The sequence below is a fragment of the Anopheles merus genome, chromosome 3R (assembly GCF_017562075.2).
Source record: "Anopheles merus strain MAF chromosome 3R, AmerM5.1, whole genome shotgun sequence".
Lineage (NCBI taxonomy): Eukaryota > Metazoa > Arthropoda > Insecta > Diptera > Culicidae > Anopheles > Anopheles merus.
In genome coordinates, this window is record NC_054084.1 from 19709474 (window position 1) to 19737229 (window position 27756).

At 45.8% G+C, this 27756-nt stretch overlaps 5 protein-coding genes across 5 annotated transcripts; 1 reads left to right on the top strand and 4 right to left on the bottom strand.

Moving 5' to 3' along the window:
• The first annotated feature begins 235 nt into the window (after window positions 1-235).
• On the top strand, window positions 236-7717 carry LOC121596934. Its single transcript, XM_041922327.1, has 10 exons — window positions 236-544; window positions 870-1418; window positions 4492-4908; window positions 4982-5136; window positions 5223-5384; window positions 5468-5543; window positions 5666-5998; window positions 6076-6267; window positions 6348-6728; window positions 6804-7717. The coding sequence occupies exons 2-10, from the start codon at window positions 1224-1226 to the stop codon at window positions 7077-7079; spliced, it is 2187 nt and encodes a 728-aa protein (XP_041778261.1). The 5' UTR covers window positions 236-544; window positions 870-1223; the 3' UTR covers window positions 7080-7717.
• Window positions 7718-9160: 1443 nt separating this feature from the next.
• LOC121596162 (ras guanine nucleotide exchange factor P-like) lies at window positions 9161-11074 on the bottom strand. The gene is made up of 2 exons (XM_041920856.1): window positions 10882-11074; window positions 9161-10798 (listed from the first exon to the last, which is right to left on the bottom strand). Exon 2 carries the CDS (start codon window positions 10754-10756, stop codon window positions 9671-9673), a length of 1086 nt encoding a protein of 361 aa, XP_041776790.1. The 5' UTR covers window positions 10757-10798; window positions 10882-11074; the 3' UTR covers window positions 9161-9670.
• Window positions 11075-13709: 2635 nt separating this feature from the next.
• On the bottom strand, window positions 13710-14980 carry LOC121596321. Its single transcript, XM_041921166.1, has 2 exons — window positions 14051-14980; window positions 13710-13962 (listed from the first exon to the last, which is right to left on the bottom strand). Exons 1-2 carry the CDS (start codon window positions 14821-14823, stop codon window positions 13899-13901), a joined length of 837 nt encoding a protein of 278 aa, XP_041777100.1. The 5' UTR covers window positions 14824-14980; the 3' UTR covers window positions 13710-13898.
• A 3697-nt stretch (window positions 14981-18677) lies between these two features.
• LOC121597346 (suppressor protein SRP40) lies at window positions 18678-20407 on the bottom strand. Its single transcript, XM_041923051.1, has one exon. It carries the CDS (start codon window positions 20295-20297, stop codon window positions 18876-18878), a length of 1422 nt encoding a protein of 473 aa, XP_041778985.1. The 5' UTR covers window positions 20298-20407; the 3' UTR covers window positions 18678-18875.
• Window positions 20408-21974: 1567 nt separating this feature from the next.
• Window positions 21975-27563, bottom strand: LOC121596546 (ethanolaminephosphotransferase 1). Its single transcript, XM_041921586.1, has 6 exons — window positions 26788-27563; window positions 26235-26303; window positions 25231-25683; window positions 24819-25154; window positions 24557-24733; window positions 21975-24482 (listed from the first exon to the last, which is right to left on the bottom strand). The coding sequence occupies exons 1-6, from the start codon at window positions 26842-26844 to the stop codon at window positions 24411-24413; spliced, it is 1164 nt and encodes a 387-aa protein (XP_041777520.1). The 5' UTR covers window positions 26845-27563; the 3' UTR covers window positions 21975-24410.
• Window positions 27564-27756: the final 193 nt, after the last annotated feature.

Here is a 27756-nt window from a genome sequence, read left to right on the forward strand (position 1 = left end):
TGCTACCTCCTGGCGAGTTTTATCACTATTTAGCACAATTATTTGGATTTTACAAAGAGGAAACAAATACTATCCCATCAGCCAGTATTATTTAACACTCATTTAACAACCCAAAAATATGTCTCAAACATACAGGTTGGCGTGATGGAAAAATCCCACGAGGCCGAAAACAAACACACCCGTCCCGATTGAAGTTACACTGTAAAACACACCTCTAGCTTCGCAACAAAATCAATAATACATCTGTTAGGCGCAACACCACCACAGTGGTGTGTGTGTGTGTGTGTGTGTGTAGAGGCAATCGCTGCACTCGTTACCATGGCAATGCGGTACGATCAACTTACACGGCATGTGTTGTACCGCCATCGCGGGCCGAGCAGCCATGTGTGCCCCTGTGGTGGGCAGCCGTGTGAGAGACAGCCAGTAGCGTACGGTACGGCATCGGATTCAGTCGAAAGTTCGGGGCGGAAGGAAACAGAACGCCTTGCCGTAATCAACCGGTACCGCTTGCCGCAGCAGGGAACGATAATCGCTGGAACGGCTGGTAAGTAGCAAAGTGCGGTGGGGGGGGGGGGGGGGAGTTTGTGCGGGCTGATATTTGGAGCAAACATACTTGCACGCGCGACCCAAGCCGTGGTTTCGATTTGAGGCCATTTTCGTGCCGCATGTGTGGTAAGGTTGTACGGTCATGTCAGCGAGCTATATTTACATCGTCAGCAGGTAGGTGGGAGACAGCAGCAGCAAAGCGCTGTCAGTACCAACGCCCTGTGTATCGGCTTGTGCCCGTGTTAAAGACAGTAAAGCAATCATCGCCCAAGAGAGTAGCTAAAACCGCGTTTGTGTATCTTCAATCTTCCCTTTCTGTGCAGGCTGCATCCCCATCCAGATCGGTCCACGGTGTACTGGTGTTCTTCGTCCTTATCTGTGTACAGCTGTGTCCGCGCGCGTGTGTGTCTATGTGTGTGTGTGTTTAAGTGTTCATCTTCAGGAAGCTTCAAGGACCGGTGTCACTGACCGGAAAGAAGCCTCCATATTGTGTGTGCTGTAAGCTGTTCAATTTGATTCCTTCTCCCCAAAAAAAGTTCCAACACACGTTGCGTTGCCACTAAACAGTAACTCCCGTTTATCGCATAACACCTGAAAAGTGTATTTATTAGAAACGGTTCTCCTAGTGAGTGAATGTAACGATTAAACCACACAAAACACACACACACACATACAAAATGGCCGGCATACTGTTTGTGGTGCACATTCCTTCCGCCCGGTACGAGCGGGAGCTGCGGCGCAAGGAGCAGGAGCTGCTGGCTAAAACGGCCACCGTCACCACGGAAGATGAAAAGGATGGCGAACGGCCGTCCGGCAAGTCGGACGAGATGGAACCGTTCGTCACGCCGCAGCCCAAAAAAGTGACCTCGAAGGTAAGCAAAGAGTGGCACAGGTGAATGACTCTTGGGTGCTGAGGAGGAGAACTAAGCTTCATGGTAACTATGTTCGCCGTGTGTCAGCGCTTCAGAAGAATCGATCCAAATGTTCGCCTGCATTATCTGCTACACCTATCAGCAATTTGCATCGGGACTTGATACGGCGGGCGGCGATTGTCCGGTGGTGCGTTATCAATGCCCATGACATTAGACGGGCAAGCAAACCCGGCATGATCATGATCGCTCCGGTAAAGGGTGTATGTGTATAGTGAGATGAAACACATACATTAAAAAGCATTCAAACTGTACAATAAGTTTGAAATAATGGCGGCCCCTTTGTCTAGCGTGTGGCAAAAATGGCGCAAAGTTTTGCGCAGATTAGCGCGGGCTTCAACAAAGCTTTGCCGATGAACACGATCGTTCTATTAGAATTATTTCATATGGAGAATTGGGGTTGATGTAGAATGTTCTTAAGGGAGCCAGTATTTGATTGATCCTCAGCAAATGTTTGAAGTATAACGTGATAGCCAATCTCCTATGATAGATTTTGTAATTTTAGTGTATAGAGAGTGTTTGCAGTCACCACTCTTACTATTCTAAGAACCTAATATTTCAAGAATATCTCGTTTGGGTAGCTACATTCCCAAGAATTCTAATTCTAATCTAATTCAATTCTAATCGTTAATTTTCAAAACAAGATTATGTAATCGGTTTTACACTTGTGTCCTGATTACCATCCTCTAGATTTTATAAAGGATTTATCCAAAAAAAAGGATCAATTAATGATTTTTTTTGTCAAAATAATATCATATTATTGGCATTAAAATACAGAAATACCATTCATTTATATCACTTAGTCAGTTTAATAGACCTTATTCGCCCTTTCAAACGAAATGACATAATAGCAAAGAGCAACAATCCTTTTCTTTCATTAGAAAGTTTGCTATATATATATATATTTATAAGTTTTATAAAAAAAACTCTTTATTATAATTATTTTTTTGTATGAAAACAAAAAACACTTCTAATTTGAGGAAACTTTTCCAATTATATTATTGAAGAAGTTTTTATATGTTAAAAAATAATGGTATTTTTTAGAAGTATTACAAAGTTTAAACTGCGATTTATTTTTTGTTTAAATTTTGCTCATATATACAATTTATGACTTTTTACAAAAGAACCCCTAGTATAGTATTTGTCATATTTTGTACTTTACTTGTATTTGTTGTCAAAGTAGCTTTGACAGCTCGTAAATTAACAGTACTTATAGAGCTTTCAAGGGTACTTCTAGAACTGATCAACTAAACTATGTAACACATTTCAACAACCTTCCACTTCTTATCGAAACTACCATTGATAAAAAATGTTTGCAATTCGATGACACATCCATCCTGGTACGATTACCACGCAGCCGGTGCACTTTCATAAAACAGCACCGGGGGGTAAAAGTCCAAAGCAAAACGAGCGAAACAAACGAACGCTTTATACACTCCCATCCCCGTGATCGACGATAGGTGATAAGAGCGTGTTTTCCAAAAGAAAAGCCGACAACTAGTGACGAAAGTGTCGGTTTAGTATGACTTGGCCCAGGTAAAGCTTTCCTACTGATTGCCAAGTGCTGTCAAGATCCCACAACTTTCCGTTCCGTTTCGTTTCCGCTTACCGTCTTGCCTTCCGAGCGGCACCAAACATATCGACCGAAAGCTGGTGATGGTTGGTTGGTCCGGACGTGTCCAATATTTTCGTTCCCCGGTGACCTAAAGACATAGAGAGAGCGTCTATTTGAACAGCTGAAATGCATTACACTACAGTGAATAGGAAACAAAACACAAGTGGAATTAATGGTAGCTGCAATTGTGGCGGGCCGACTTCCGAACGTAACGCTAGAGAGGAAGCAATATAAACAGCATGTGGCCTTACTGTATGATAATATTTCTGTTTTGAAGCAGCCACTTGCTTATCGATTTTTAAACTCATTGACTTTCTTATATGACAGATTATTTAAACTTCATTTTGAAGTGCATGGTTAGAAGTGTAAAAGGAAAGGTAATAATGGTAATAATGCCGAGAGCCAAACAGCATTTATGATTCAGATATTAGCACATTTTCAACACAGACAAATAATCCGCCGTGCAAAGACGTACAGAACGTCACCGACAACATTGTCCAAGGCATGAGTGGTGAATGTTTGCTTAACGATTAGAGGCCTTCTGGCCGTTCTCTGTTCGTGTCACTCGTTCGGCTGTGGCCACGACCCAGTCTTGATGAAATAAACAAAAAAAACGGCCAACAGATAAGTTCTTTGATAAGCAGCTGGGCAATGGAGTGTACCCTACCTACTTCCTCAAAGTAGAAACATGTTGGGCGGAAATTTACATCCCCACTTTCTGCTCCCTGTTTCTGATGTGTGTTTGAATCATAAACAACCAATCCAACCACGATTTCTGTTTGACAACATTTCTGTTTTAATCAACAAGCTTCACCGGCAGAGTTGGCTGTAATCCAAACGACACACGAAACCATTTTGCACTTGAAACAGAAGCAAACGTGCAGTCAATCATCTAGAGTGGATGATTAGAAGCTCCCATTGACACACTATTTAAAGAACACACCGTCGCAGCAGCGACATCCGTGAAAGCCGGATCGGTAGCGTCATCACGTGTTACTTTCTTTTCTAAAACACTCTCCAAAGTGATCACAACCATCACTAGAGCGTTTAAAAATAACTTTACGAAAAAGTTACTCCACATTGGCGGATGTCTCTCTCGCCATACGATCGTTGGCCGACGCTGGGAGCAGCAGACCCGTGACGATCGTTATTGTGGTTGTTTTGCAAACGTGAGCATATTTTACTACGAGCCAAGTGGAATGAGCGGTGGTAGAATGTTTGGTTTTCTCCGTTGCTGATGTTATTCTCGCGCTGCTGGAATGCAAATTGAAATTGAAATCATTTACACACGTACATATTTTGATTCTATTTTTGCAACGCCGTAACACTCTCTCAACTCGCTTATCATTTGTTTAGTCTAACTGGGTGTTTTTTTTTTCTTTCGCCTAAAACCCTCTCCAGATTCCGAGATCGAGCAATGTAATCAAAGCATCGGACGATGATGGCAAGAAGGCGGACCCCGTTGGTCCACCGACGATCAAGTTTATCGATCAGGATGGGGAAGAGATCGCAACACAAACGGCCGATCCGAAGGAGGCCGACGAGAAGGATGCGGACGGTGGCGATAAGGGAAAGGACAAGAAGTCTAACTTTCTGGCGGAACCGTTCGATCGTGCCTCGGCGTTGCGCAAATCGTGGGATGGCTTTAAGGATCTGATCGGCTCGGCCCGGAAGGAGAAGACGGCCCGCGAGGAGGCGGCCGAGAAGCTTACGCTGACCGGCGACTCGTCGATGGAGGAGGTGCTGAAGACGATCATCCAGGAGAAGCGCATCCACACGGCGGCCTGGATCGAGACGGACAAGGGCAATGGATTTCATGTGAGAGCGGATACAGGGGAAGGAAGTTTCTGTGAGAACAGAAATTGATTGATGCATTACTTCTCTTTCGCAGATCATGTTTTCGATCGAATCGGGCCCCATTTGCGACGACGTCATCTACATGCTAAGCTCATGGGGCGTTGGTCAGCGCTTCAACTCGACCATCTCGATCACGTCATGCACGCTGTACAGTCAGCCGCCGGAAGTTACGGAAGAGCCGGGTGAAGAGTGAGTATGAAGAGGCTAAAGCGAAAGCATCGATCGAACGATAACGAACGCGTACTGATTGATTTCACGCCACCAACTCTAATTAGCGGTGCCAAGGCTGGTGAGATGAACAAAAACAACGACGGAAGCGCGTGGAACACCTTCCTGTCGACTGTACGGGCGCGGCTGAACGTGGCCCAGATCGTGGAGGAGGTAAAGCACGACGCCCAGGTGTCGTTCGATTTCGTCTCCATGCTTGCGGTGGCCAGGTAGGGTGTGATTTGTTACCGTATTAGTCAGAATTGGAAATACTAAAAGCCTTCTTCTCTCCTTTTTTTTCCCTTTTAAACAGTATTTTGGCAGCGTTCGGCCTTGTGGAGGACAGTTCAGTCTTCCTCATCGCCAGTATGTTGATTTCACCCCTAATGGTAAGTGTTCGACTGCTCGCGTACAGATAGCGCTTCGTCGTTCGTCGCATAGATGGCGCTACTATCTATCGACCACGTGATCTTTTCAAACAAATCTTCATCACACTTCCCAAATGCCACAGGGTCCCATTATAGCCGTTATCTTCGGCACCGTTGTCAAAGAGCGCACGCTACAGCTGATTGGGCTGAAGAACGAAATCATCGGCATTATGCTCACTGTTACGGTGGGCTTCATTTTCGGCCTGATCGTGTGCAGCATAGACGATCGGTACAGTGTCGGGGAGGGCATTACGCACGAAATGTTGGCCCGCTGTGAAACGCACTCGCTGCTGGTCGGTATTGCGATTGCGCTACCGTCCGGGGCCGCGGTAGCCATTGCCATTTTGGGCGAAAACATCGGTTCGCTTGTCGGTGTGGCCATCTCGGCTTCGCTGCTTCCACCGGCTGTCAATGCGGTAAGACACAGCGCACATGCAAAGTTGTTCGGAAAGATATTAAAATGTGTCTATAATGTGTTTATCTTCCGTTGTAGGGTGTACTGTGGGCTTTATCGTGTCTGTACTTCCTGTTCGGCTCGGAGGAGTCTCGCTACGGCACACTCATCAAGACGCAAATCTACTCGGAAAATCAGGGCATCGAACTGTTTACTCTGGGCTGTATGAGCATGTCGTTGACGTTGCTTAACATTTTCTGCATTTACCTTGCCGGTGTTGTGTTCTTAATTGTAAGTGTCCAAAACCATCCTTGAGAAGGTGTCATTCAATCGCTGACCTTTCTTTCTTTCTCTCTTCTCACCTATGATAGATCAAGGAGGTAGCACCGGTGGTACCGAAGGACCAGAAGCAGTTCTGGAAGCACGACATTAAGATTGCGCGCGACTACAACCGCTCCCTGCACACGCAGGACGGCCACTCGATGAGCAAGAATCTGATGCAGGAGCTGGCGTCCCTTCACCACAACAACGATACGGTCGGTGGGCTACGCGGGGACTATCTGCTCAACTCCGCCTCGAAGGCCAACCAGAACACCTGGTCGCCGAGACACAACTACCACCAGCGAGACCACCGGCCGACGATGCAGGAGCTCGAGGCGCTGTACCTGAGCCTGTCGGCCAACACTACCGAGAACCAGTTCCACTACTCGTCGCACCATGCCGCGCCACATTTCATGAGCTTCGAGCGGCTGGTAAGTAGATTTTTCTCCATTTTTGGGACCATTTCAAGCGCCATACTTATTCCATTCTCCTTTCCCCTTCGACAGTCCACCTCACCGACGCAGCATCGGCGCATGAACCCGTCCAACCCGATCAACATCCACGGCGGAATTTCCCGGCACAGCCGCTTCTCGGAGTCGCTGCGCGGTGCATCGGCTCCACTGTCCAAAATCCTCGAGGACGTTGCGGCCGGCACTTCCGGTGCGAAGGGTGAACCGAGCCACGGTGGCAAAAACACGCGAAGCTACGGGCTGCCGGGATTTAAGCGAAGCTCGAAAAAGTTCACCGTAACGCCGGCCTACGATCCGATCCAGAAGGAGTAGGAGCTAGAAGCCGGTGCGGCGAAAGGAAGTCGGGAAAGGATCTTAATTGTATTCACAAAATGGCTGTTTGTTTATCGTTTTTTATGGATGCGGCGTGTAGTTGTGTAGCGCGTTCGGCGGTGTCGGGATCGGAGCCGAGCTTTTGTATTTGTTCTAGTTCTTATTGTTTCGATTTCTCGATTATTACTGCGTGTTGTTGTGTAAGTGTGTAAGTTTATTTAGCGCCACCGTTCTAGCCGCGTGTTTTCGTATGTCCCCCCCCCCCCATGCCGTACTATCCCGTCCACTATCCCGAAGGGGGCACCGTCGTAGGGCGTTGTAAATAGTCGTGTAGTCGTGTAAGGCCCGTGTCCTAGTAGTTAAGACAAAAACAGGTAAGGGAAGACAACACAGGTTGTCTACCAGCCATGGGTGGCGGGATGAGGTTGCGCTAGTCTCAAAGAAGGGAAATGAGAACGGAAGGATATAAGTATCAAAGATCGAAGGTTCAGAATCCTAATGTATGTGTAGGTAATGTACTTAAACAGGTAAAAAAGGAGTAAATGAAATGTAAAAGATGCTATAGAGCGTCGGCCAAAGCGATTATACTGATCGTGTGAAACGATGGTTTGTAATAAACGTCGTGTCCGTGGAAGAAGAAACCTCGTGTTGGAAGAAGTTCATTTGTATTTAAGTTGTTCAAATTTACCTCGTTGACTTACTAGTGAAGTGTGTTCCGGAGTTAACCAAGTAAATTCGTTCCATTCCTCAAATGGAACAATCTCATCTAGGTTCCAAACTTTTGAACACGGTAGATTTGGTCGGAACGATCGATCACAACGATCCGAATCATCTTAACCAGAACCATACCGATAGAGTTGTTCGGATCATTGGGAATTTTAACTTGCAACGTAATACACAACTACGCAATTGGACTTCCGTAATGATTATGTTTCCTTCCACTATGCGGATGAAGGTAAGATCAATTAAAACTTTATCATTACATTCTTTTGGATTAAAGTATTTGAAAACATTTCAATCTTTTTTCCCCCTTTTTTGTTATCTTTTTGCATGGAATTAAAAAAATCTTTATAGATAAAGGATTTTCAAGTCACTTTCGAATGTGCACATAATTATTGACCGCATCCAAGATATCCTTCTACAGCTGTTAAATGTTGTGTTTTCTTCAAAATTAAATTTCACTTTCAATACATAATTTTTAACACATAACAAAGAACTGATCAACTTAATCCAGCTTGAGTCGTGTTGATAATCATGCTGAAGAAATTAAAAATTATTATGATGGAATTGAAATGTCAGATTGATGTGGAATAACATGTTACATGCGGTGAATAACAATGTTCACATTCGAAAGTGATTTTGAAAACCCTGTAAGTTCAAGATCCATGAATTAGTAAAGATTTGTGAATTCTGAAAGATCCATAAATATTTAGAAATTCGATTCGCGATCTGAACCATCTATCATTACACTGTTTTCTGGCTCAGTTTTCAAACTGAACAGCATTATTCAAAGCTTACAAGATGTTTTTCAACAGTTGTCATTACAGGGTCTTCCAAGTCACTTTCGAATGTGTACGTAACTTTTCACTGCCTCCAAGATGTTTTTCAACAGGTGTCAAATGGTGTTTAGGTGTTCAAAATGAAATTTCAGTTTTTAGACATGATTTTCCACACATCAAAAAGAGCTGTCAAATTCAATCCAGCCCGAGACGAGTTGAAAATCATGTTGAAGAAATTAAAATTTATGATAATCGATGTGAAATATCAGATTTATGTGGATTAACATCTGGCCCGCGGTGAATAACAACGTTTACATTCGAAACTAACTTGGAAAACCCTGTATGTGTGACAGCTGGGCTGTTATAAAAACCTCGTGCAATTGTTGAATAATGTCGTTTACATTAGAAACTGGCCCGAAAAACAGTTTAATGACTCATATGAATGATACTTTATGAAATATTCTGGAAACATCACCCTAAACTGGGTTACAATACAAAAGAATGCTGCAGTTTTCCTTATAAACCCAATACCTACCCATATCCATTCACCATCTCATCCGAAGCATCAGCCTTCTCATTCTTCAATTTGGTCTAGACCGATCCTTTCAAAACATTTGAACATTTATGAATGTACCCTTGATCAGCTAATATCTTTAGTCTTACGTTAATGTTGAAGTCTGTTAGATTTTATTGTGCTTTTGTGTATGACTTTTTGAGTGATCCAAATTAAAATACTGATTTCTTCGATTTCACCAACTTCAATTTACATTTTTAAGCTTGTGCATGACCACGATCGATCGTATTACACTGTCTTAAATTGCTTCTATTATTGTCACACCGAGACAGCCGAATGGTAGACGATCTTGCTCCTGCTAGGACCGGACGTAGTTCAATTCTCTCCAGCACACAAAGACGGCCCAGAGTACCGTGACACAAAATTTACACTCACCAAAACCTATAATAGACCCGGACAAAGAAGAAACAGAATAACCTGTCACACATATGCATTCCAAGCACACACTAACTCTATGTGTGAAATATCAGATGATAGCTTTCACTCATCACACACCACCCATCGCGGACCCCCGTCCTTTAGTGTCCACCAGCAGTCGTCCCATCTTCACCCACCACCGATGGCTGCTGCTGCTGCTGCTCCACCTTCCAGATGACCTTTTCCCGCAGCGTTTGAAGCGGCTCGTTCGTAGAAACCACCACACGTCGCACCGTTTCCAGCCGTATCGGTTTCGTCTGAACGAACCGGTCCGACGATTCGGTAGCGTTCCGGGTCGTGTTGAACGTGTGATGGTTCTCCTTGCTGACCGTTTCCAGCGCACTGCCATCGGTCGGCAGCGGTCCCAGCTGATGCCGCTTCTTGCTAATGGTGATGGTTTGGTTCCTCACGTTGGTCGTATTTTCTAACCGCTCGATCGTGATCTCTTCCGTGCCAAAGTGTGACCCATCCGCTGGCTGCTCGGGAGGTGACTCGTGGTGTTGCTGCTGCTGCTGCTGCTGAAACCGATGCAACTGTTGCTCCAGCTGCTGCTGCTCCAGTTGCTGCTGCTGGTTGTGGTTCGTCTCCACACGCATATCATCCACCGCGTCATTGTCATTCGTGTTCATCAGAAAGTCGCTGATCTCGAGGAAGAACTTGGCCGGCACGTTGGTCCCGTTCACCTGCAACATCGAGGTAACCAGTTCCGGTAGCGATTGGGCAAAGTTCTCGATCGGTTGCCGCTCGGTAGAGGTCGGCTGCTCGGCGACTGGGGGACTACGCGAGGTTGCATCCGGTTCGGGATCACTCCCCATCCCAATGCCAAACAAACGAAGCACCGAGTTCCGGATCAATCGTACCATGTCGGAGCTTTGCAAACGCTTCAGCTCTGATTCCGGCAGCTGAAGCTGAAAGTTCTTAATGCTCAGCCGTATGTTGGTTTCCCCATCGCCCTGCCGCTGGTCGTAGATAATCTCGTCGGCCTTGTCATCATCATCATCGCCATCGTCACTCTGCGGTTCGATCCGATCGTTGCCACTTTCTCGTTTCACTTTCGCTGCCAGCTGAGCGGCTCGCACGATCGAGCGCACTGATCCGTCGCCGTGTCGGCGCGCATCTAACGCCAGCAGCAACTGGAGCACTAAAATCGCTATCAACAGTACGTCACGCCGTCTCACCTTCGACATTGCGCTGCGTTTGCTTGGGCACGGAACGGAGCAGTCATACGCCTGTTTTTGCGAGCGGGAAAGTGAGAGAAAACAGGGTGCTAATTCACATTCACACAATTAGCCGTTGCGTTTGAGGGGCTTACCGATTCACACTATCTACACACACGCGCGCGCGGACACCGATCGCGAGCGGCCCAATGTCCGAACGGTTCGGCAGCAGCTCGACGGATGACGGCGATCAGTTTCAATTTTGGCGTTGATCGCGTGCGCCGTTCCATTCCCTTGGCGATGACAACGGTCGCGATGGGGTTTGGGGCAGCCCCTGTCTTGACCCCTTGCTCGAAAAATTGGGAACGTCTGAGACATAGACAAAGGCACGATGGCACCGAAACAAACACTTTCGGGTGTTTCAGAGAAAGGGATAGAGATAGAATAGAGAGAGAGAGAAAAAGGGGGAAAAAGACAAAAGTTCATCTCGCGTACACGGTGTGCTAACATAGTGGGTTTTATTTGAATCTAGTGAAATTCTATGTTTAGTTTTAAATAAAATTAATTTATTATAAAATTTATTATTCAAAACTGCGGCTTCCAGAATTAGTGATCAAGAAAACAGATTGAAAAATTATAATTAATTTGTCCATTTTAACAATGTGTGATAAAATACCATAAAAATGCATTTAATCCCATCGCACAATCATGAAATACACGCTCATCTTGTATTCAAGCCATTACATACGTGAGGCTACCTGCTACGAGGTGATCAATAAGGAACTTAATTTAAAGATTTTTATACGCCCATGTCCATGCCACCAATTCTAAACTCCACCAAAGTATTATCCTTACTCCAATAGGTAAAGGCAAAAAATTCGGGTAATTTGCATTTTCTTTCCATTTTTTATTCCCATAGCCAGCAGTTTGGTCGCCTATGGGATTTCGTAGAACGCTTCGTATCCATCGAGTATGATCAATATGGCATGTATACAAACCACCTTTTCCCACAGAAAGGTAAAAACGAGAGTTCTACGATCATCCGGTGTTATGATACGCCTAACGAGGAAATTCTAATATAATGGTCACATCTTGGACTGCATGACTGAAAAATAATTGCATTAAATAGACGATTGTTGACGCCGGCCACGATAAATAAGCAATTATTCAGAAGAAGTATTTTATAAAGCTGATGATTTGGATTTGAATTTGGTTGATTGTAATGGCACATTTTCATTTCAAACACTTGAACAGCACAGTACACTCATAACCATACTCACCACTGTACCGGAATCGATCGATGGGTTGAAATACCATTTCAAATACGTGACCGCTTCTGCCGTCCGCTCCCCGTAAACGTGGAGAAACCGGGTGGAGGCAAACAAACAGACGGCAGACTACCAGCACACAAAACAAAACCATCCACAAAGCGTGTCTTTGGCGACACAAAGAAATGCCATCCAATGCCGAAGGGAAACCGAATGGAAAGAGAACCCCAAAACAGGTGACTCGAATGATGCGTGACATGCGAACCCCCTTGCTGTATGCTGCACAAGATCTGCGGATCGTAAACGGTGCGCCTCCGTTAGGGGGGGGGAGGGGGAATAGTTTTGGTTTTACGACTCGGGCAATGAGGTGTGCGTGTCCTTCGCAATTGGCCGGGGAAGGGGAGTTGGCCGTAGTTCTCGCGGCAGAATTGATTAAGCCGTTAAAGGGGATGTCAATTTCACGGTGAATTAAGTGATCGTTGCAATGTGGTTGGAGTAGGGTAGTGTAAACGGTTACGCTAATTGGACGAAATGAAAAGGAGACGATAACAGAATGGCGTTAAATTGTATTGTAGTAGTAGGAAAAAATATCCATGAATTCTATATGAATAGTAGTTTTAAAAACTATAGCTAAGGTTAAAAGTTTGAGTCAAGGTCTCATTGAGGCAGGCGATCGATTGTCAATTTTCCGTCGCAGTTTGGCGTGAATACTAATTGGAAATGAAAAAAAAACTGTCAAACGTTTGTTTGTTGAAACTTAAAACGAGAAATCACATGATTAAGTCAACATAACAAAAATCTGTATTGTTGATGTAAAAGCATATTCATTAATAAAATTTTTTTTTTCTATGTCTAAGATGGAATGTATCAAGTCGAATGAGGGATTAGATCAGCCAAGGTGAAAGGCGCATTGCATTGACAAAAGAGGAGGGAAAATCAAGGAAGAAAGGAAAAAATATATAAGAAGGGGTTGACTATTAATAGAGAGTAGAAACGGTATTATCAATAGTAGTAGTAGAATAAGTATGTATAAGACAAAGAAGAAGAAGAAGAAGAAGAAAAGGGGGAAATGGTTAGTATATGAGGGTGAAGTAGAATATGAGGAAGAAAAATAATATAAAATAAAAGAAAAGGATGAGGAAGAAAAGAAGAAGAAAGAGGAGAAAAATTAGTGAAAAAGAGATAATATGAGAATATGAATAAAGATAAGTAGAAAATAGATTTATTTAATTTCTATATGAATAGTAGCAACTTAAATCAACATATACAATAACAAAAACAAAATAGATTTTAAGCAATTTTTGCTGTTTGTGGCTAAACAGCTTTTCACCTATAAAAGATGTTTGGGGTTTCGTTATAATTCCCCCTTTATCATGTTACCTTTATTTCCTAACACTCAGTTTTGGTGTAATTTCAATGCCAAAAGATTACGCTTACGCTTCCGAAACCCAAACTTGACCCAGTTCTTGTCATTGCAGCTCGTATCGCGTTAACGGTTAGAAACCAGATTCGATGGAACCCAAGAGGAACTAAGCCAGAAACACGGAAGAGTGTCAGGAGTGTGAAATCAGAAGAAACAGGTTCCTTCGCTTAAGCTACAGCAGCTGTGTTATGCCGTAGACGGTCCAAAAGCCCCGTCAAGGGGTATTCGCGAAAGTTCAGCTATTTTCTTCGTTCTCCAATCCAGTTTCATTAATTAATGACACATCTTTATTACTACTTATGTTTAATTGCTTTATTTACGTATTTTATCCCGAAGCTGAAATACTGGATATAACTATTATCGTAAATGCATTGTTGCTTGATGCTTTAAGGTTAGTTGAGCATTGCGATCCCAGTCCTCAAGGAGTCCCCAGTAGAAACGTGTCTTATCACAAACTTATCCCAGAAAAGCGGAAGGCACCTCACTGTACAAGAACAGTTCGCTTCAGCAACGGTCTCAGCAGGTTAGCCACGCGCACCTTGTACCTTGTGAATAAACAGTCAAAAGAAGAAGTCATTAATAAATATATTAAAATCAAACTTTGTCTTTCCTGCGTTGGCAAACGATCCTTACTTCCGCTTATGCTTGCGCTTTCTCTTTCCGCCCTGCTGTTTGCTGGCCGTTTGCTGCACTGCCGGCTCCTCAACCTCACGGCTATCCTCGTTCGATTCGGCCGACTCTGTATCCCTCACGCCGGGCGCTTTGTCCAGCTTGGTTATTACGATCGGAATGGCAGCAGCAGCAGCCGGCTTCGTCGACCCACCGCCGGCATTAAGACGGAACGGAATTTCGCCCTGCTTTGGGTTGAAAAAGAACGACAGTCCTTGGCCGAGCAGGCTGGCGGGAAGATTCGCGGGCAATGCTTGATACGGGAAGGGATCACTAGCGATCAAGGGGCTGGCAGAGGGAGCCACCGTCGTTGTGGTAGTACTGAGGGAGGCCGCAGTAGTCGAAGACGGCGAGCTCGTACCAGTGGAGGAAGAAGAGGACGATCCCGATATGGTACCGTACGATTCTTCCGAGCTGTCGTCTTCGGATTCACCGGCCGCTGCAAGCTGTGAAGCGAACAGATCCAGCAGGGTCGCCCCGGCAAGCGAAGCGGACGGTGGCATTTCTGGGGCGGGGAGCGCAAGCATAACCCCATCGACCGACACGTGTACGTTGGCCGTTCCGTTCTGGCGCTGATCGAACACTATGTCGTAGTCGTATTCGTAGCTATCATCGTAATCACTGTCATCGTCGAGTATGCTCGGGATGGGTAGGGAATGGATTCGAACTACGGCTTGGGCGAGCAAAAGTGGTAGCAGAAATGCCACCAATCGATGGCCACTCGCAGGTCGATTCATGTTGCAACTAACTACGAACTAAACAGACACACTCACATACAAACACACACACACACACACGCAGGACGAGGATCACTAAACTCCTAAGCTTGGGGAGCTTTTGCCACGAGAGATGCTGCTCGGAACGCAGCCCGATTTGGAGTGAAGGTTCTAGCGATGGACCACAACGGGACAACCCGGTTGTTTTGGGTCTTGCGGTGTGTGTATGTGTGCATTTGTGTGTGATTTTCCCGTTCTCTGAAAGAACGCCAACCTCGCTCTCGTGAAAGCGCTTTCTTCGCTTGCCTTTCCACTGCCACCGCCATAAAATGTTGAATCTCACGTGCAATTCTGCGGAGGATCGGCTAGGATGGCCGGGGGCTTATTCGGGGGCATATTCTGCTTTGCTTATGTACTTCGATTGGAGCTGGATTGGATTGTTATGTACAGGGCTGGTCAGTTGTTGGAGTGACAAATCTAATAAAAATAAATATTGTCAGATTGTGGTGGTACATTCAAGAATTTATCTTATTTTCCCCTTTATTCACTAACGTATAATATTTTGTACACAATTTATATTGATGTTTTGTCAGAATGATCTCGAAAATGTCCTTAAATTTATGAAAATTAAAAATTAAATTTATGTCCTTAAATATTTAAAAATATTTATTAGCCTTTCCTAGTACTTATCGTAGTTTCATAAAATTTTGTAATTGCTCTTCTGCTATTTATATTTTTAATTTTATCATAGCTTTTTTTTAATCTAAAAACTATTTTATGGTAAAAAATATTAGGTAATGCACGGTAAAAATGCTGATAGCAACTTTAATTGATATTAAAATTAAATTAGATGAACGAATACTGAAACTCAAAACATGCTTTAAATTGAAAATTTAAACAATCATTTAAATCTGTATAATATAGAAAGTAAATAATAAGTGGATAAGATGTACTACATAAAATGATAAGAAAAAATGAATTACAGTCTTTCCCCGAGTTACGCAAATATTTATTTTTGACAGTTCAGATGTCAAATTAGTGCAATTTTCGCTAACAATTGTCAAAAGAAAAAAAATGCTATTTTTTCAAAAATTAAAAAGAAACATAAATAACCCATTTTCTACACCAATTGCGGTAACTACGTAATAAATTACATAAAGGAACTAAATTCAATAAAAAATCATTATTAACCAATTATATTTTGGCTGTAAAACGTGATATTCAACTTGCGCGAATATTCCAGTTACGCGAATGTCGCCAGAACGAATTATTCGCATAACTCGGGAAAGACTGTACATTTCTTCACTTAAAAAGCTATAGAAGATGATCGTAATACGTGACCGCGCACTGGTGCAACATCTAGACTGTACCGCACTGTACTGCACAGCATCCTACGACTTTCACAGTTCAGAACGGTTCAGCAGCAATCGATGCTTCTCGGCCCTTGCTGTCCATCACCTTCAACCAACCCAAAACCCCCAGACCCCCCCCTCCCCCCATACCATTTCACCCTAAGGGTCAGTCTCAATTGAGAGACAAAAGACGATTCAATACGATTGGCTAGAGATCTCATCATTTCCACTGCTCTCGAGACCGAGAGAAAGCATAACCGATCACCGTCCCACATGTGGAGATGTGGAGAAGAGGTCCAAAGAATCGCATCCTACTTCTCCTTCTTCTTCTCCTTCTACTCCCCCCCCCCCCCCCCCCCCCCCCCCCCCCCAACCCGAAGATCTCAGAGGCCGAACAGGTTACATCGTAGAAGCTGAACCCATCCCCATCCCATTCCCTGGGTGGGACTGGCCACGGGCAGTCTACCTGCACTTAATCGTCACCCCACCCCTGTCACTCTGTACATAGGCAGTTTGGACCTGCGGCCCCGGGGTCAACGAAACTAACCGTTTCTTTGCCGTTTTTTTTTCTCTACTTCTCTTTCCAGTTCGGTGTTTGTTTTGAGCCGCACGTACGTGAAAGCGTGTTCGTTTGTTTCTAGCATTGAAGATCGATCGCAAGAAGAACATCGTAGTGAGGTGTTTTGGACCTTTTTTTTTTTGTTATTTTTACCTAAACTAAGGCATCCGTTTTTTTTTCGGTGGGCGGGGAGGAGATATAAGAGAGATTCACAGAACCACTCTCCAGACCACACGATAATTGACACCATCCGGAGGACTTTGCGGATTGAGGTTACTCTTAAGGTGCCGATCTGGTCGAAAACAAAAACCCTCCGAAAGCGTCTTTAAGCCCTGAAAAGTATATCGTCGATCGGAGTTTCGTTGCTGGGGCTTACAGGAAATCATTTAGAAGATATCATTGATGGAACGGTGACCTTCCCCGGAAGCTGTCACGATGCTGCATCGTCAAAAGGTGATCTCCTAGATTTGTATCTGCGACTAAACGAAACGGTACTTTAGATGGTGGCTTAGGGCCTCTATATCTCAGAGAATGCGCATTGGAGAGGTTTCTTCTATTCTGGAGGTTCAACTTCTATATGACGCCAATAATTGTGGAGACTGAGGGAATATATAAACCACAGAAAGAGCATTGGCCCGGCTATCCACGAGGTACGGTGTTTGAGAATACAGAAAATGAGATAAAGAGAGTGCAATTAAACTTAATCTATATTGCATTTAATTGTAGCATAGATGCTACATGAAGTGCTTCTTTTTCTTCATGTTATTTTTAGTTTTGGTTCTCGTCATTTGGGTTGTTGCTTCTCTCGTTGGTTTAACGACCTGCAGCGATCAGGACGGTTCTATCTATTACAATCAACAAGGTTTACTAGAGATATTCTGAGACCTGCAATTGGAATCGAACTAAGTCCATGCCTTGTAAGAACTTTCACACCTATCCATTTAACCATCGAGACACCCCCAAAGCCATAATGCTTATAGGCCAATAAGTACGTAGCGATCATCCGAATGTGATCATTCTAATATTAGAACCAATATCACTCATGCTTAATGGCCCCAAAAAAAACACCTTCACCAATGTGCTGCTACAACTGTGACCTCACCTTTTCAGCACTTTCGCGAATAGCAACATCATCCAAATATCCCCTTTCGGCGCAGCTGGCAGATCGTGGCGTACAAATGTTGTCCCGCTGCGGATCAAATGCGACATGCGCTCGATAACGACGACATTCACCGGAAAAGTAGGTCGCGGAATATAACGGCATATTCGTACGGTGTGTGTCGTACGGCAACTTCATTCGCTGGACTCTCTCGTTCTTCCTCCCGGGCCGGCCTGGTTGGGGGAGATCCCCTTGAACCTTTCCATTCCATTCCATTGCGGTGTTTTCTGATCGCATCGCTCCCGTTTCTCTAGCATATGATTGCCTGTGCTCACGCGGACACGGCGTTCTGTTTGCTTCTCCTTCACCATTGAAGCTTCACACCGAATGTTGATGGTTCGCCGCGGGGCCGGTTTTGTTGTAATCGGGCATTGCAATTAATCATCCTCGAAAGGATGACGATGATGATGATGATGATCTGTGTGTGTGTGTGTGTGTGTGTGTGTGGTGTGTGTGTGTGTGTGTGTGTTGACTGTACAGTGAAAGCGGGCATCGACTGTTCGGTCGTAATCGTGATTCTGGAGCGTACGATGTACAACAGACTCAGATTGTTCTTAAAATACTCATCGCTGTGTCGATCGCCACTCGGCCCGAACCCTCCTCAGGTTAGGTTCTCCCGTTAGGTCTACGACGTCATTCAGATTATCGCGCTTTCCAGCACTTGCTCGGTTAGTCGGCAATGATTCGGATGCGCCTGAAATTGCCGTGGATCGTGTGCGGAAGAGGCTACGGTTAATGGTAATCGTAACGATTCCAAGGCCCTCTGTGCTAATCCTAAAAATAACACTGATTACAACTGATCCGATCCGGAGTAGCATATATGGCTTTTTATTTGGCACAATGGCATCAATAAATAAACAGTGGACAGTGGAACGGGTTTTGCATCGCACAGTACAAATGTGCCTCCCTAGGCTGGGCCGCTGGGCAAACGAACATCATCAAACTCTCCTTAAACCTACCTAAAACCTTAATCGCTAGGCCTCCGCTCCGAACTGAACTGTGATCACGGCTGCACGAACTGACACACGCCGTAACTGTCCCGCTTCCGGTCCGGACCGCACTGCTCCTGGGCACCGAGTAGCCGCAGCTCCTCCCAATCCCCCACCAGTCCACCGTCCGTCTCGTCCCCGATCGGCGTCAGCTCGTCGTACTCCCGGTAGTCCGGCTCGAGCTGCAGCTGCGTCATGTCAACGTCGGAGCGCGCCGGCTCGTACTCTAGGCTGTCGAAGGAGGAAGGTGCATGGTAAGAATGGTAAGGCTCGACCAGTACGGTGGCCGGTGGAAGGTAGCCGCCCGCCGACTGCAGCCGATCGTCACCCGGGTCGGCATCGCGCCCGATCGCACCGCCGTCGCTGCCGCTGCCCGGACGAAGCACTAGCAGGGAGTTACCGTCACGCCGTGATTGCGCGTTGTCCCCATCACCAGGAAGAAGAAGGCGCAGGTTGTTAGTCGCACTAGTACTACTACCGCTAGGATTATTGCTACTGGTGGTGGCTGCCAGGGTGTTAGTGTTAGGATGTCCGCCGAACCGCAGCGCTCGCCCGTCGGCCTGCGGCTGGGGATAGTTACCTGACGGGAAGCGAACCAAACGGCTCGCCGCTACCGACGGTTCCAGGCTGAACGTGAACGATGATGGTTTGTTGCCTGCTGCTGCTGCTGCTGCTGCTGCTGCCTGATGGTGGTGATGATCATTGCTATCCGCCCCATCGACACTGCGCGCACTGCTCGACAGATCCACCTTGTACGGTGTGCGGCCCTCGATGAACTCTTCCGCCTCGAGCTGGCCCGACCGCTGGTGCGTTTCGTCCAGCACGATCACCTCCGGCGTTGCTTGGGCGATCTTCTTCTGGGCGGCCGAGTGAGCTTTGTGGTGCTTGCGCTTGTGCGACGCTTTGCGCGTTTGGTGCAGGGCGTCCTTCTTGTGGGCGGAGCGGGTCAGCAGATCGAGCAGGGAAGCGCCAGACGACGAACCGGACGGTACGACCACGATCACAAAGTTTTCCAAATCGGCCCGAATGTTGTACTTCCCTTCCTGGCGCTGATCGAACGTGATCGTCTTGCGGGGAGGTTTGGTCGTTGGCACCGAGGACGTCACACTAGCGGCCGTGGTGGGTGCTTTCGTGGTGGTCGAGGATGAGGTGGTCGGGGATGGCGATGGCGATGCTTCGCCCGTTGTCGAGGGTACCGTTGTGGTGGAAACGCTTTCCGTGGGTTTCGTCTCGCTCGCCGTGGTGGTACTGGTGGCATCGTTCGCTGGCTCATCGTTACTGACCGGAAGCTTGACAGATTCCTCGCTTGGTTTCACTTCGACTTCCTCGGGTTCCGTGGGGGGCGTTATGGCGTTCGCAGCCTCATCCTTTCTTACCGTAGGCCCGGCGGCCACGAATGCCGCCAGTGCTACGAACAGCAGCGCAAATCGTAGCATGGTGAGTTGCTGGGTTGTGCGTTGGAAGTTGCTTTCTTACTGGATGCCTGAGATGTCTGTAGCTCTTTTCTGGTTCAAGTTCAATGTGCGACTGCGCTCGGCAGAGCCGTGCGGGATAGCAGTCAGTCAGGGCACGGTCAGCTTCATCCCGGAGAGGGTTTTGTGCCTAGGGATGAAAGCATAGAGAGAGCGAGATTCTCCAAAAAGCAAAACACAAGAGCGTGAAGCGATGCTATAGCGCATCGGAGAGCATATGGGCGAGAGCGAATCACAGCATACCGGTCCGCGATCGCGATCGTGAGTTGGAAAAAGATTGGTGATAGTGTAAAAAAAAGAACGCAGTAGTAAACAAACAGCAAACAGGTTATTGGGGGTGTCCAAGGATGTGGGAGGGATGTTAGAAGAAATGAAGAAAATCTAGGCGTGATTGTAGTTAGGGTTGCTCGGTTAGAACGTTGCCACTCTGCTATCATTCTGTAAATAGAGAGGCGTAACATTGTGCTAAATGCAGGGAATAAAGCTCCCAGTAAGGTTGATATTTTGTATTGGATATTGGATAACATTTAATATTTATGTAAAAAATTGCCTTAATTCTGGTATTATTTTTAGAATTTTCAAACTGCTTCAATCTTCCTTATTCCAATTCATTTTCTCATATTCTTCAGTTTATTCTAATTGTATATTCATACAATTTCTAATTAGAAAGGAAATTTTCTGGCACAATCAGGGTAATTGCGTATCACTTTCACAAACCGATTCGTTCGATACCATTATGAGTGAAATCATTCAACAACGAGAGACTTTCTCAGCTCAGCACATCCATAAGAACTAAGATTTTCGAATGATTTCACAATGGTCTTAGGCTGGTACATAAGGCGAGCGTGTGGCAATTAGTCGTGAAGACGACGGTGTTTGGAGCAGACGTTGCACCGGCGAAACGGGAATTGGCAGAATCTCGGGCAGGCAGCCCTAGAACACAACAGATCATAACGGCATCCGAGTGGGTTAATGAGAGCATAGGAGAAAAGCTACCGTACAAACTGGTTGCCGGCCGGACCTCAACCGCGCGGAAATGAACCGAAATCAGAATTTGAAAAAAAGAAAGGAAGGAGTCAACAAAACCTGGCCGAGGAGCAGTTCCTTTGGAAATATCCGTCTAAGTCAAACGATCAAATAGTGTTTGGGTGTTTATTATTATCTAGATCTCTTTTGTTAAGTAAATATACTTAGAATACTAGAGAATAGTGTAAATGGGATTTATAATTAAGATACAACTATCATGTTACTAGTCCTATCACGACACTACGAAATTCGCTCACACGGATTAGATTCACAAGGTTCGCACAATTAGCAGCACTGGTTGCGACCGCGCGAAACTTGATCTTCAAAAAGTATTAACAATGCTTCGCTAAATACTCTGCAAAGAAACATAAAAAACACAACCAAACACACGAAATAAGTTGTTTTAAATTAATTATTCACTTTTATTGACTTCAATACCAACGTACGGAAGATAATAATGATAATAATAATAATAGAAGAAGAAAACACTGTACTGGCCTGGGCCTTTTTGGGCTTAGGGGTTAGAGTTTCGCGAGCACGTAACGAAAAGCTGGTAGGGTTGGAATACAAAATGTGATTTTTTTAACTTAGCTTCTGCACCTTTGACGTCGGTTTAATAATGTTTGATATACACATTTATAGTCGCATAAATACGTCGGGCTAACGGCACACTCCATTTTGTCATGTTGTGTTGTCATGTGGGTAGAGGAGTACACGTGTGTCTGGTTTGATCTGCCTGTTATTAGCACGTTCGCTCGATATCGAGTTTGGAAACGGTAGCTCTTTCTGTTTGGTTTCCAGACTATTTCGTGTTTCTTGCCTTTCTTTGAATTCCTTAGCATGAGCTACAAGACAACAAGCGCAGCACAAGGAATCGGACACACGGAATCGATTATTAAATTAAATTCACAGTTTTCTAGTGAAACTTTGTACAGGGTTAAGGGTTAGTGAAAAAACGGAAATTGAAAAACAATTCCATAAATACGTGAACAGAATGATGTACATTATGGCACTGTGCTTGTAGAGCAGTGTATAAGGAGCGTGTACGAATGAAGGATGACGGTTTGATGTTGTGAGTGATGTGTGAGTGACGTGTGTGTGTGTGTGCAAATGATAAGAAAATTATCCTAGCAGCAGCCGTTACTAAAGCTCGTGCTCCTGGCGCTTGGTTTTGGTTTCGTTACATCACTTTATCATCTTTTTTTTTTGTCACTGCGTTTATTTCACTAACATAATCCTAATTCCTTTTCTCGCTGCACGCCGCAGATGAGGCACGTGCCACAAACAACACGTTTTGGGGGTTGTTTTTGCACCGGTTCTCTTCTTGCTTCTAGAGCTTTGCTAGCAAACCCACACGCAACCGAGCACGCCGCAAACTGTAATATCAACGTAACTCCTGATCAAGACGGCAGCAAATACAAAACGCGTTCTGTGGGGGGGTCTACTCGTTATTGTCGTTAGTTTTCCCTCGTTTCCCTGGGGGACTGTCTGTTAACATGATGTGTCAAAACGAGATCGTACGGTTGGTTACACACGCGATGTCCGCTGTAACAGCGCATCAGGCAGAGACACGACATATGCAACACATATACATACAACACTTACACACGTACACCACTTGTTCTTCTTTCCATTTTAATTTTCGATCGAACAACTAATAATTCTTCAAAAAAAAAAACAAAAAACAATCCATTAGCTGCTAATGTTCGGTCAATCTGCGTCTGCGTATGCTGCTTTTGATCTGTAAATTTAGTTCTGCTTGCTTGCACCTTTGTTGGTCGGTCTGAATAAATTGTCACGATTATAAAATGCAAAAATGTGCAGCCCCGTAATGCGTAAAATACATACACTATACAAAAACACTGTGAAACGCGGGGTACACAGAGAACGTGATTTGACGACAAATCGTGCGCAAAGTTAGGCGTTACTCATACGCCGGAGAGGCGTAAACTTGACGGCGTGGCTAATTCTTTGATTCGTTCGCGATATGGCGATTTAGCTTTTTGATTATACCCTTCGTTTCTCCCAGTCGTAAAGAAAGTCGCCATCCTTTCTTTTCATTTACTTTCGCAGTTTACGCACGGGCTAATGTAATTCTTACGCGAGCAATATATATGTACATACAGAGAAATGCGTTACCAGTGTTTTAGAGAATGTAAAGTTACTGTTAACCTACAAAACGGAGCGTGCAATGTCACGGAAGAGCGCAGGAAGCGGAGATAGGTTAGACATTAAACATACTTCTTCTTTGGAGGTTTATAACGATAAAGTTAATGGAGTTTGCCAGCTTACCGTGTCAATAATTAGCCGGGTGTGATGTCGAGACAGCGATTAGTGGTACTAGTAGAGAAGCACTTTATAAATGTGTGTGTGTGTTTTAACATACACAAACCCGCTCGTTAGTAGTTAAGAAAGAGTAAATTGTGAGGTATGTAGATGGGAGATTAATACCGCGTCATGATATATCGGTATACCGTTGCTGCTTAACTTCTCTCGGCCTCAGTATGGGGAGTGCATTTTAGCAAATTTTCATTTTTCCACCTCTGCGATATGGTACTGCGTTTGACTGTTTGGCTCCTGTTAGGCCAATACGACGATCACTTTGCTAACTTAATTCCTGCATCAACATAATTCTTCCTTCTATGCAATTCCATAAACAGCGCTTAATCTCACTGCACAAACACACATTAGGCTGTGTGATGTTCGATAGTTAAAGCCATTGGTTGCTGTGGTGTGATGGCGTTCACTTTGCTAACTTTCACACCAGCAGCAAACAAACAAAAACATCAAGTATCAATAAAAAAGCGTATTTCGATTAAATTCAACTGTAATACGTGCGTGCCCAGGGACCGCTTAACGAGGGCATGGAGCAACATGAAACACCCAACGACCCCCCCATTGTTAAGCCATGTTTTGGTGGCGCCCCTTGGGCATTGATCTTTGAGGGGGGGCGATCTTCTTAGCCCCCGGTAGCGTGCCACCGCAAATTGACACCTTACACACTGTCGGACACTTAGCAAAGAGCTGCTAGACAGCATACAGCAGCGTTTCCTATTCTTTGGATTCTTCCGGTTTCGTCACCATAAAGCACCGTCGGTTAAAGTGTACACACATTTGCTGCACCTGCAACGGGTGAAAGATTTGGGTGGTTAAAAAAATGGATTGCTGGCACCAATATTCCGTCTACCAGTACGTACCACCCCGGAACCGTAGTGCCAATGGGCTAGCGAGGATCCGATCACGAGCAAGTACAGTATCGGTCGTTCGAGCAGGGGCATCGTGAGGCTCATTACGATGGCCGCGCATAGTACGCCCGTCATCCAGTTGAACGTTTCCGCCGTCGTGTTGGACATTTGTGACACAATTAATCGACACTGAAATAAAAAAAAAACCAGTCGTTACATTTTGAATCCATAACAAACGCAAACAACAAATGTGAGGAACAAATGAAATACGCACACTAATGTTGCTAAAAATGGTCCCCGTCATGATGTAGACCGCACGCGGATCCCGGTTCATGATGTCGCTCGGCGACACAAACACCCACAGCAGGCAGACGAACATGAAGCTGCCGTACGTGAACAGCGGTCGCATCGCTTCCTTCATCGTGCGCATCTTGCCGGTGCGGTCCTTGTACGAGCGGTACATGTTGTACACCACCATCGGCAGATTGGACATGGCACTCACGTGCAGACACAGCTCCATCAGCTGACCGGCCGACACACCCCAGGGCAGGTCCACCTTCCACAGCTGATAGCCAAACATCCACGTCGCTAGGTACATCAACACCGAACCCTACGGCAAGAAGAAGCGTGTTTTTTTTTTTAAATCAATTTTATCAATAAACGAACAGCAATGATTGCCCACTTACCCACATGCCGAGATCGTACCCCCAGGGCAGATACAGCACGCCCGTGTTGTACTTTTCCCAGTGCGATAGATAAAAGTTGAAAAAGATCGTCCACATGATGTAGTACATGCGTATCGGCGGCACCGACGTTGGGCCGCGCCCAAAAATGCTGTACAGACAGGCCGGTATGAAGAACGCCGAGTACGAGTCGAGCCCATGGTCGAACAGCTCGCCGAGCGGACCGGACAGCTTGATTCTTCGCGCCTGCTTGCCATCGATGCCGTCCAGCGTGTAGGCGAGGAAGATGTTAACCGCAGCCACGACCCAAAACCAGTTCGGCACGGGTGTGGTGTTTTCCAGATCCGTGCTCGCCCAAAAGCCCCAATCGTACCAGGACAGCATCACGAAGTTGGCGACCGTGAACAGGAAGCCGGCAAACGTCATCAGGTTCGGTGCAATCCATTTTGGAAAGTACTGCCAGTGGGAGGTAAAAGCGTGAAAACGGTCAGTTAGATACGGGTTTTCTGCTCGAGACAGTAATTTCGGCCTCCTATTTCTAATCGCAACAATACCTTCCCGACACTACTTGCCTCTTATCAGTCTAGGTAAAAGGGCTGTGCGAGCGACAGCAGGAGGTTGATACCAGTTGGGCAGAGGGGTTTTATGTGTATGATGCAATCGAACATTACTGTTTTGGGGTTCTTTTTTTCGGGGGGGAGCTCAAACGACATTTATGGCACATTTTCTTAAGCGTTGTCTATCGGTACGAAGAAAAACGATAACAGGGCCCCGACCGACATACCGGACATGTCTAATCAGCGATAAGGGAGCGACTTATTGAGAGAGCGGGGGGGATTTTGCTTCATCCCTGCTACGACTCATCCGTCGCTAGCTTGGCGCGCATCCGTTAATATTTACATTTAAGCGGGGTGTTGCCAAATTTGTTTGAGCGTGTTAGGAGACGGCATTGCTGCATGCAAAGCGTTTTTGAGGGAGGGGGGCACACGATAGACGACGGAGCTTACCTCTACGAGCCAGTTCCAGAACGGATGCATAACGTAAATACTGAGCGGTGAGGTGTCCTTGGCATTGTACTGAAATGGGACAGATGTTGTTGTTGATTAGTTATCAGGTAAATGGGGAGGGGGTGAGGGGTTAGAGAAGCAAGATACAGTTGATAAATAGCGTTCGCGCAATTAATTGCATCGCCTACTACCAAAGCAATCTACCAAAAAGCATTTCAAATGGCTTCATCGCCAGTCGCCAGTAGACGCCAGACAAATTATATAGGCTAAAAATAGAGTCATAGAAAACATAGTAGTCCACCGTTCGGCTATGGAAGGACGATATTTGGTCGATATTGCCGTGCACAAAGCATCTTATGACGCGCGTTTCTATTACAAGATGCCACTTTCGGACTGGGGCCCACCACAAGGACATTCACGATGCACGCCACGATTCGGTTTGACCGGATTCGTTCGCAGGGGGGGGGAAAAAGGCCAACAAAAGCCACCTCTTCTCACCTCCCCAACTGACCCCGCTTATGTAACGAGAGGGGGCCACGCGGAGTGTCCTTACCTTATAATTATCGAACCCGGCTAGATGCTCCTTGGTCAGGTAAGCGTCACTGGTCATGGTGGTAGGTTGTTTTAGCACGCAGCCAAGGGGAACACACGCGGGGGCTTCCGGTACCGGGAAGGAGTTAATTGGGAAATCGTGCGCTCGTCTCAATCACCGCTTGGAGAGGGGCACCGTTTTCGATTCTGCTACTGCTTCTGGCTGCAGTAAACTCGAAACAACTGCACACGGAGAAGGGGACGACGACAGCTTTCGGCCTTAATTCCCTTTTGCTACTGACCAAATCGATCGCCGGGCGGGCTGCACATCGACAAGCGACTCACACAGCGACGGCGATTCGAACGACACACACGCCCGTCTGGAATGTGTGGCCGCGGGGCGCAAAATGATAATCGCCGCCCGTTGTCTGTTGCGGAGGTTTGCCGGCTGAACGCGCCGCAATGATCGATACACACACACGCACACAAACACACACACACGAGCGCGGTTGCTGCCTTGTGCCTTATTCTTCTTCAATCGCGGCACCGCACAAGCGTTGCTGTTGCGTTGATGGATAGTGCGCGACCGCTCGACGGGAACGGGAACACGCGCGCACCAGATGATGATGATGATGATGTTGGTTGCGTACGCGAAAACCACACAGCATGCAAATTGTTCGATTTTCCTCGAACCACACCTGGGGGTGGGGGCGGGTTTTCTTCGGCAACTTTCCTCGCGCCGCCGTGCGTGTTGTTTGGTGCGGGCAGCGAACGGCAGCTAGGACGGTTCTGACAGCTGTCAAAACCGCCGAGCGCAGGTGCGGTTTGGTGGTGTGCGTGTGTACAAAGGACATAAATTGGTCAACTATTTTACGGAACTGTTTTATGAAAAGGGGAATTTCAAGATAACTTTTAGAAATAAATGTATTTAAAACAATACTTTGAATGTGCTCGATCAAGTCGTCTTTTCAAATTTATTCGAAATTTAAAT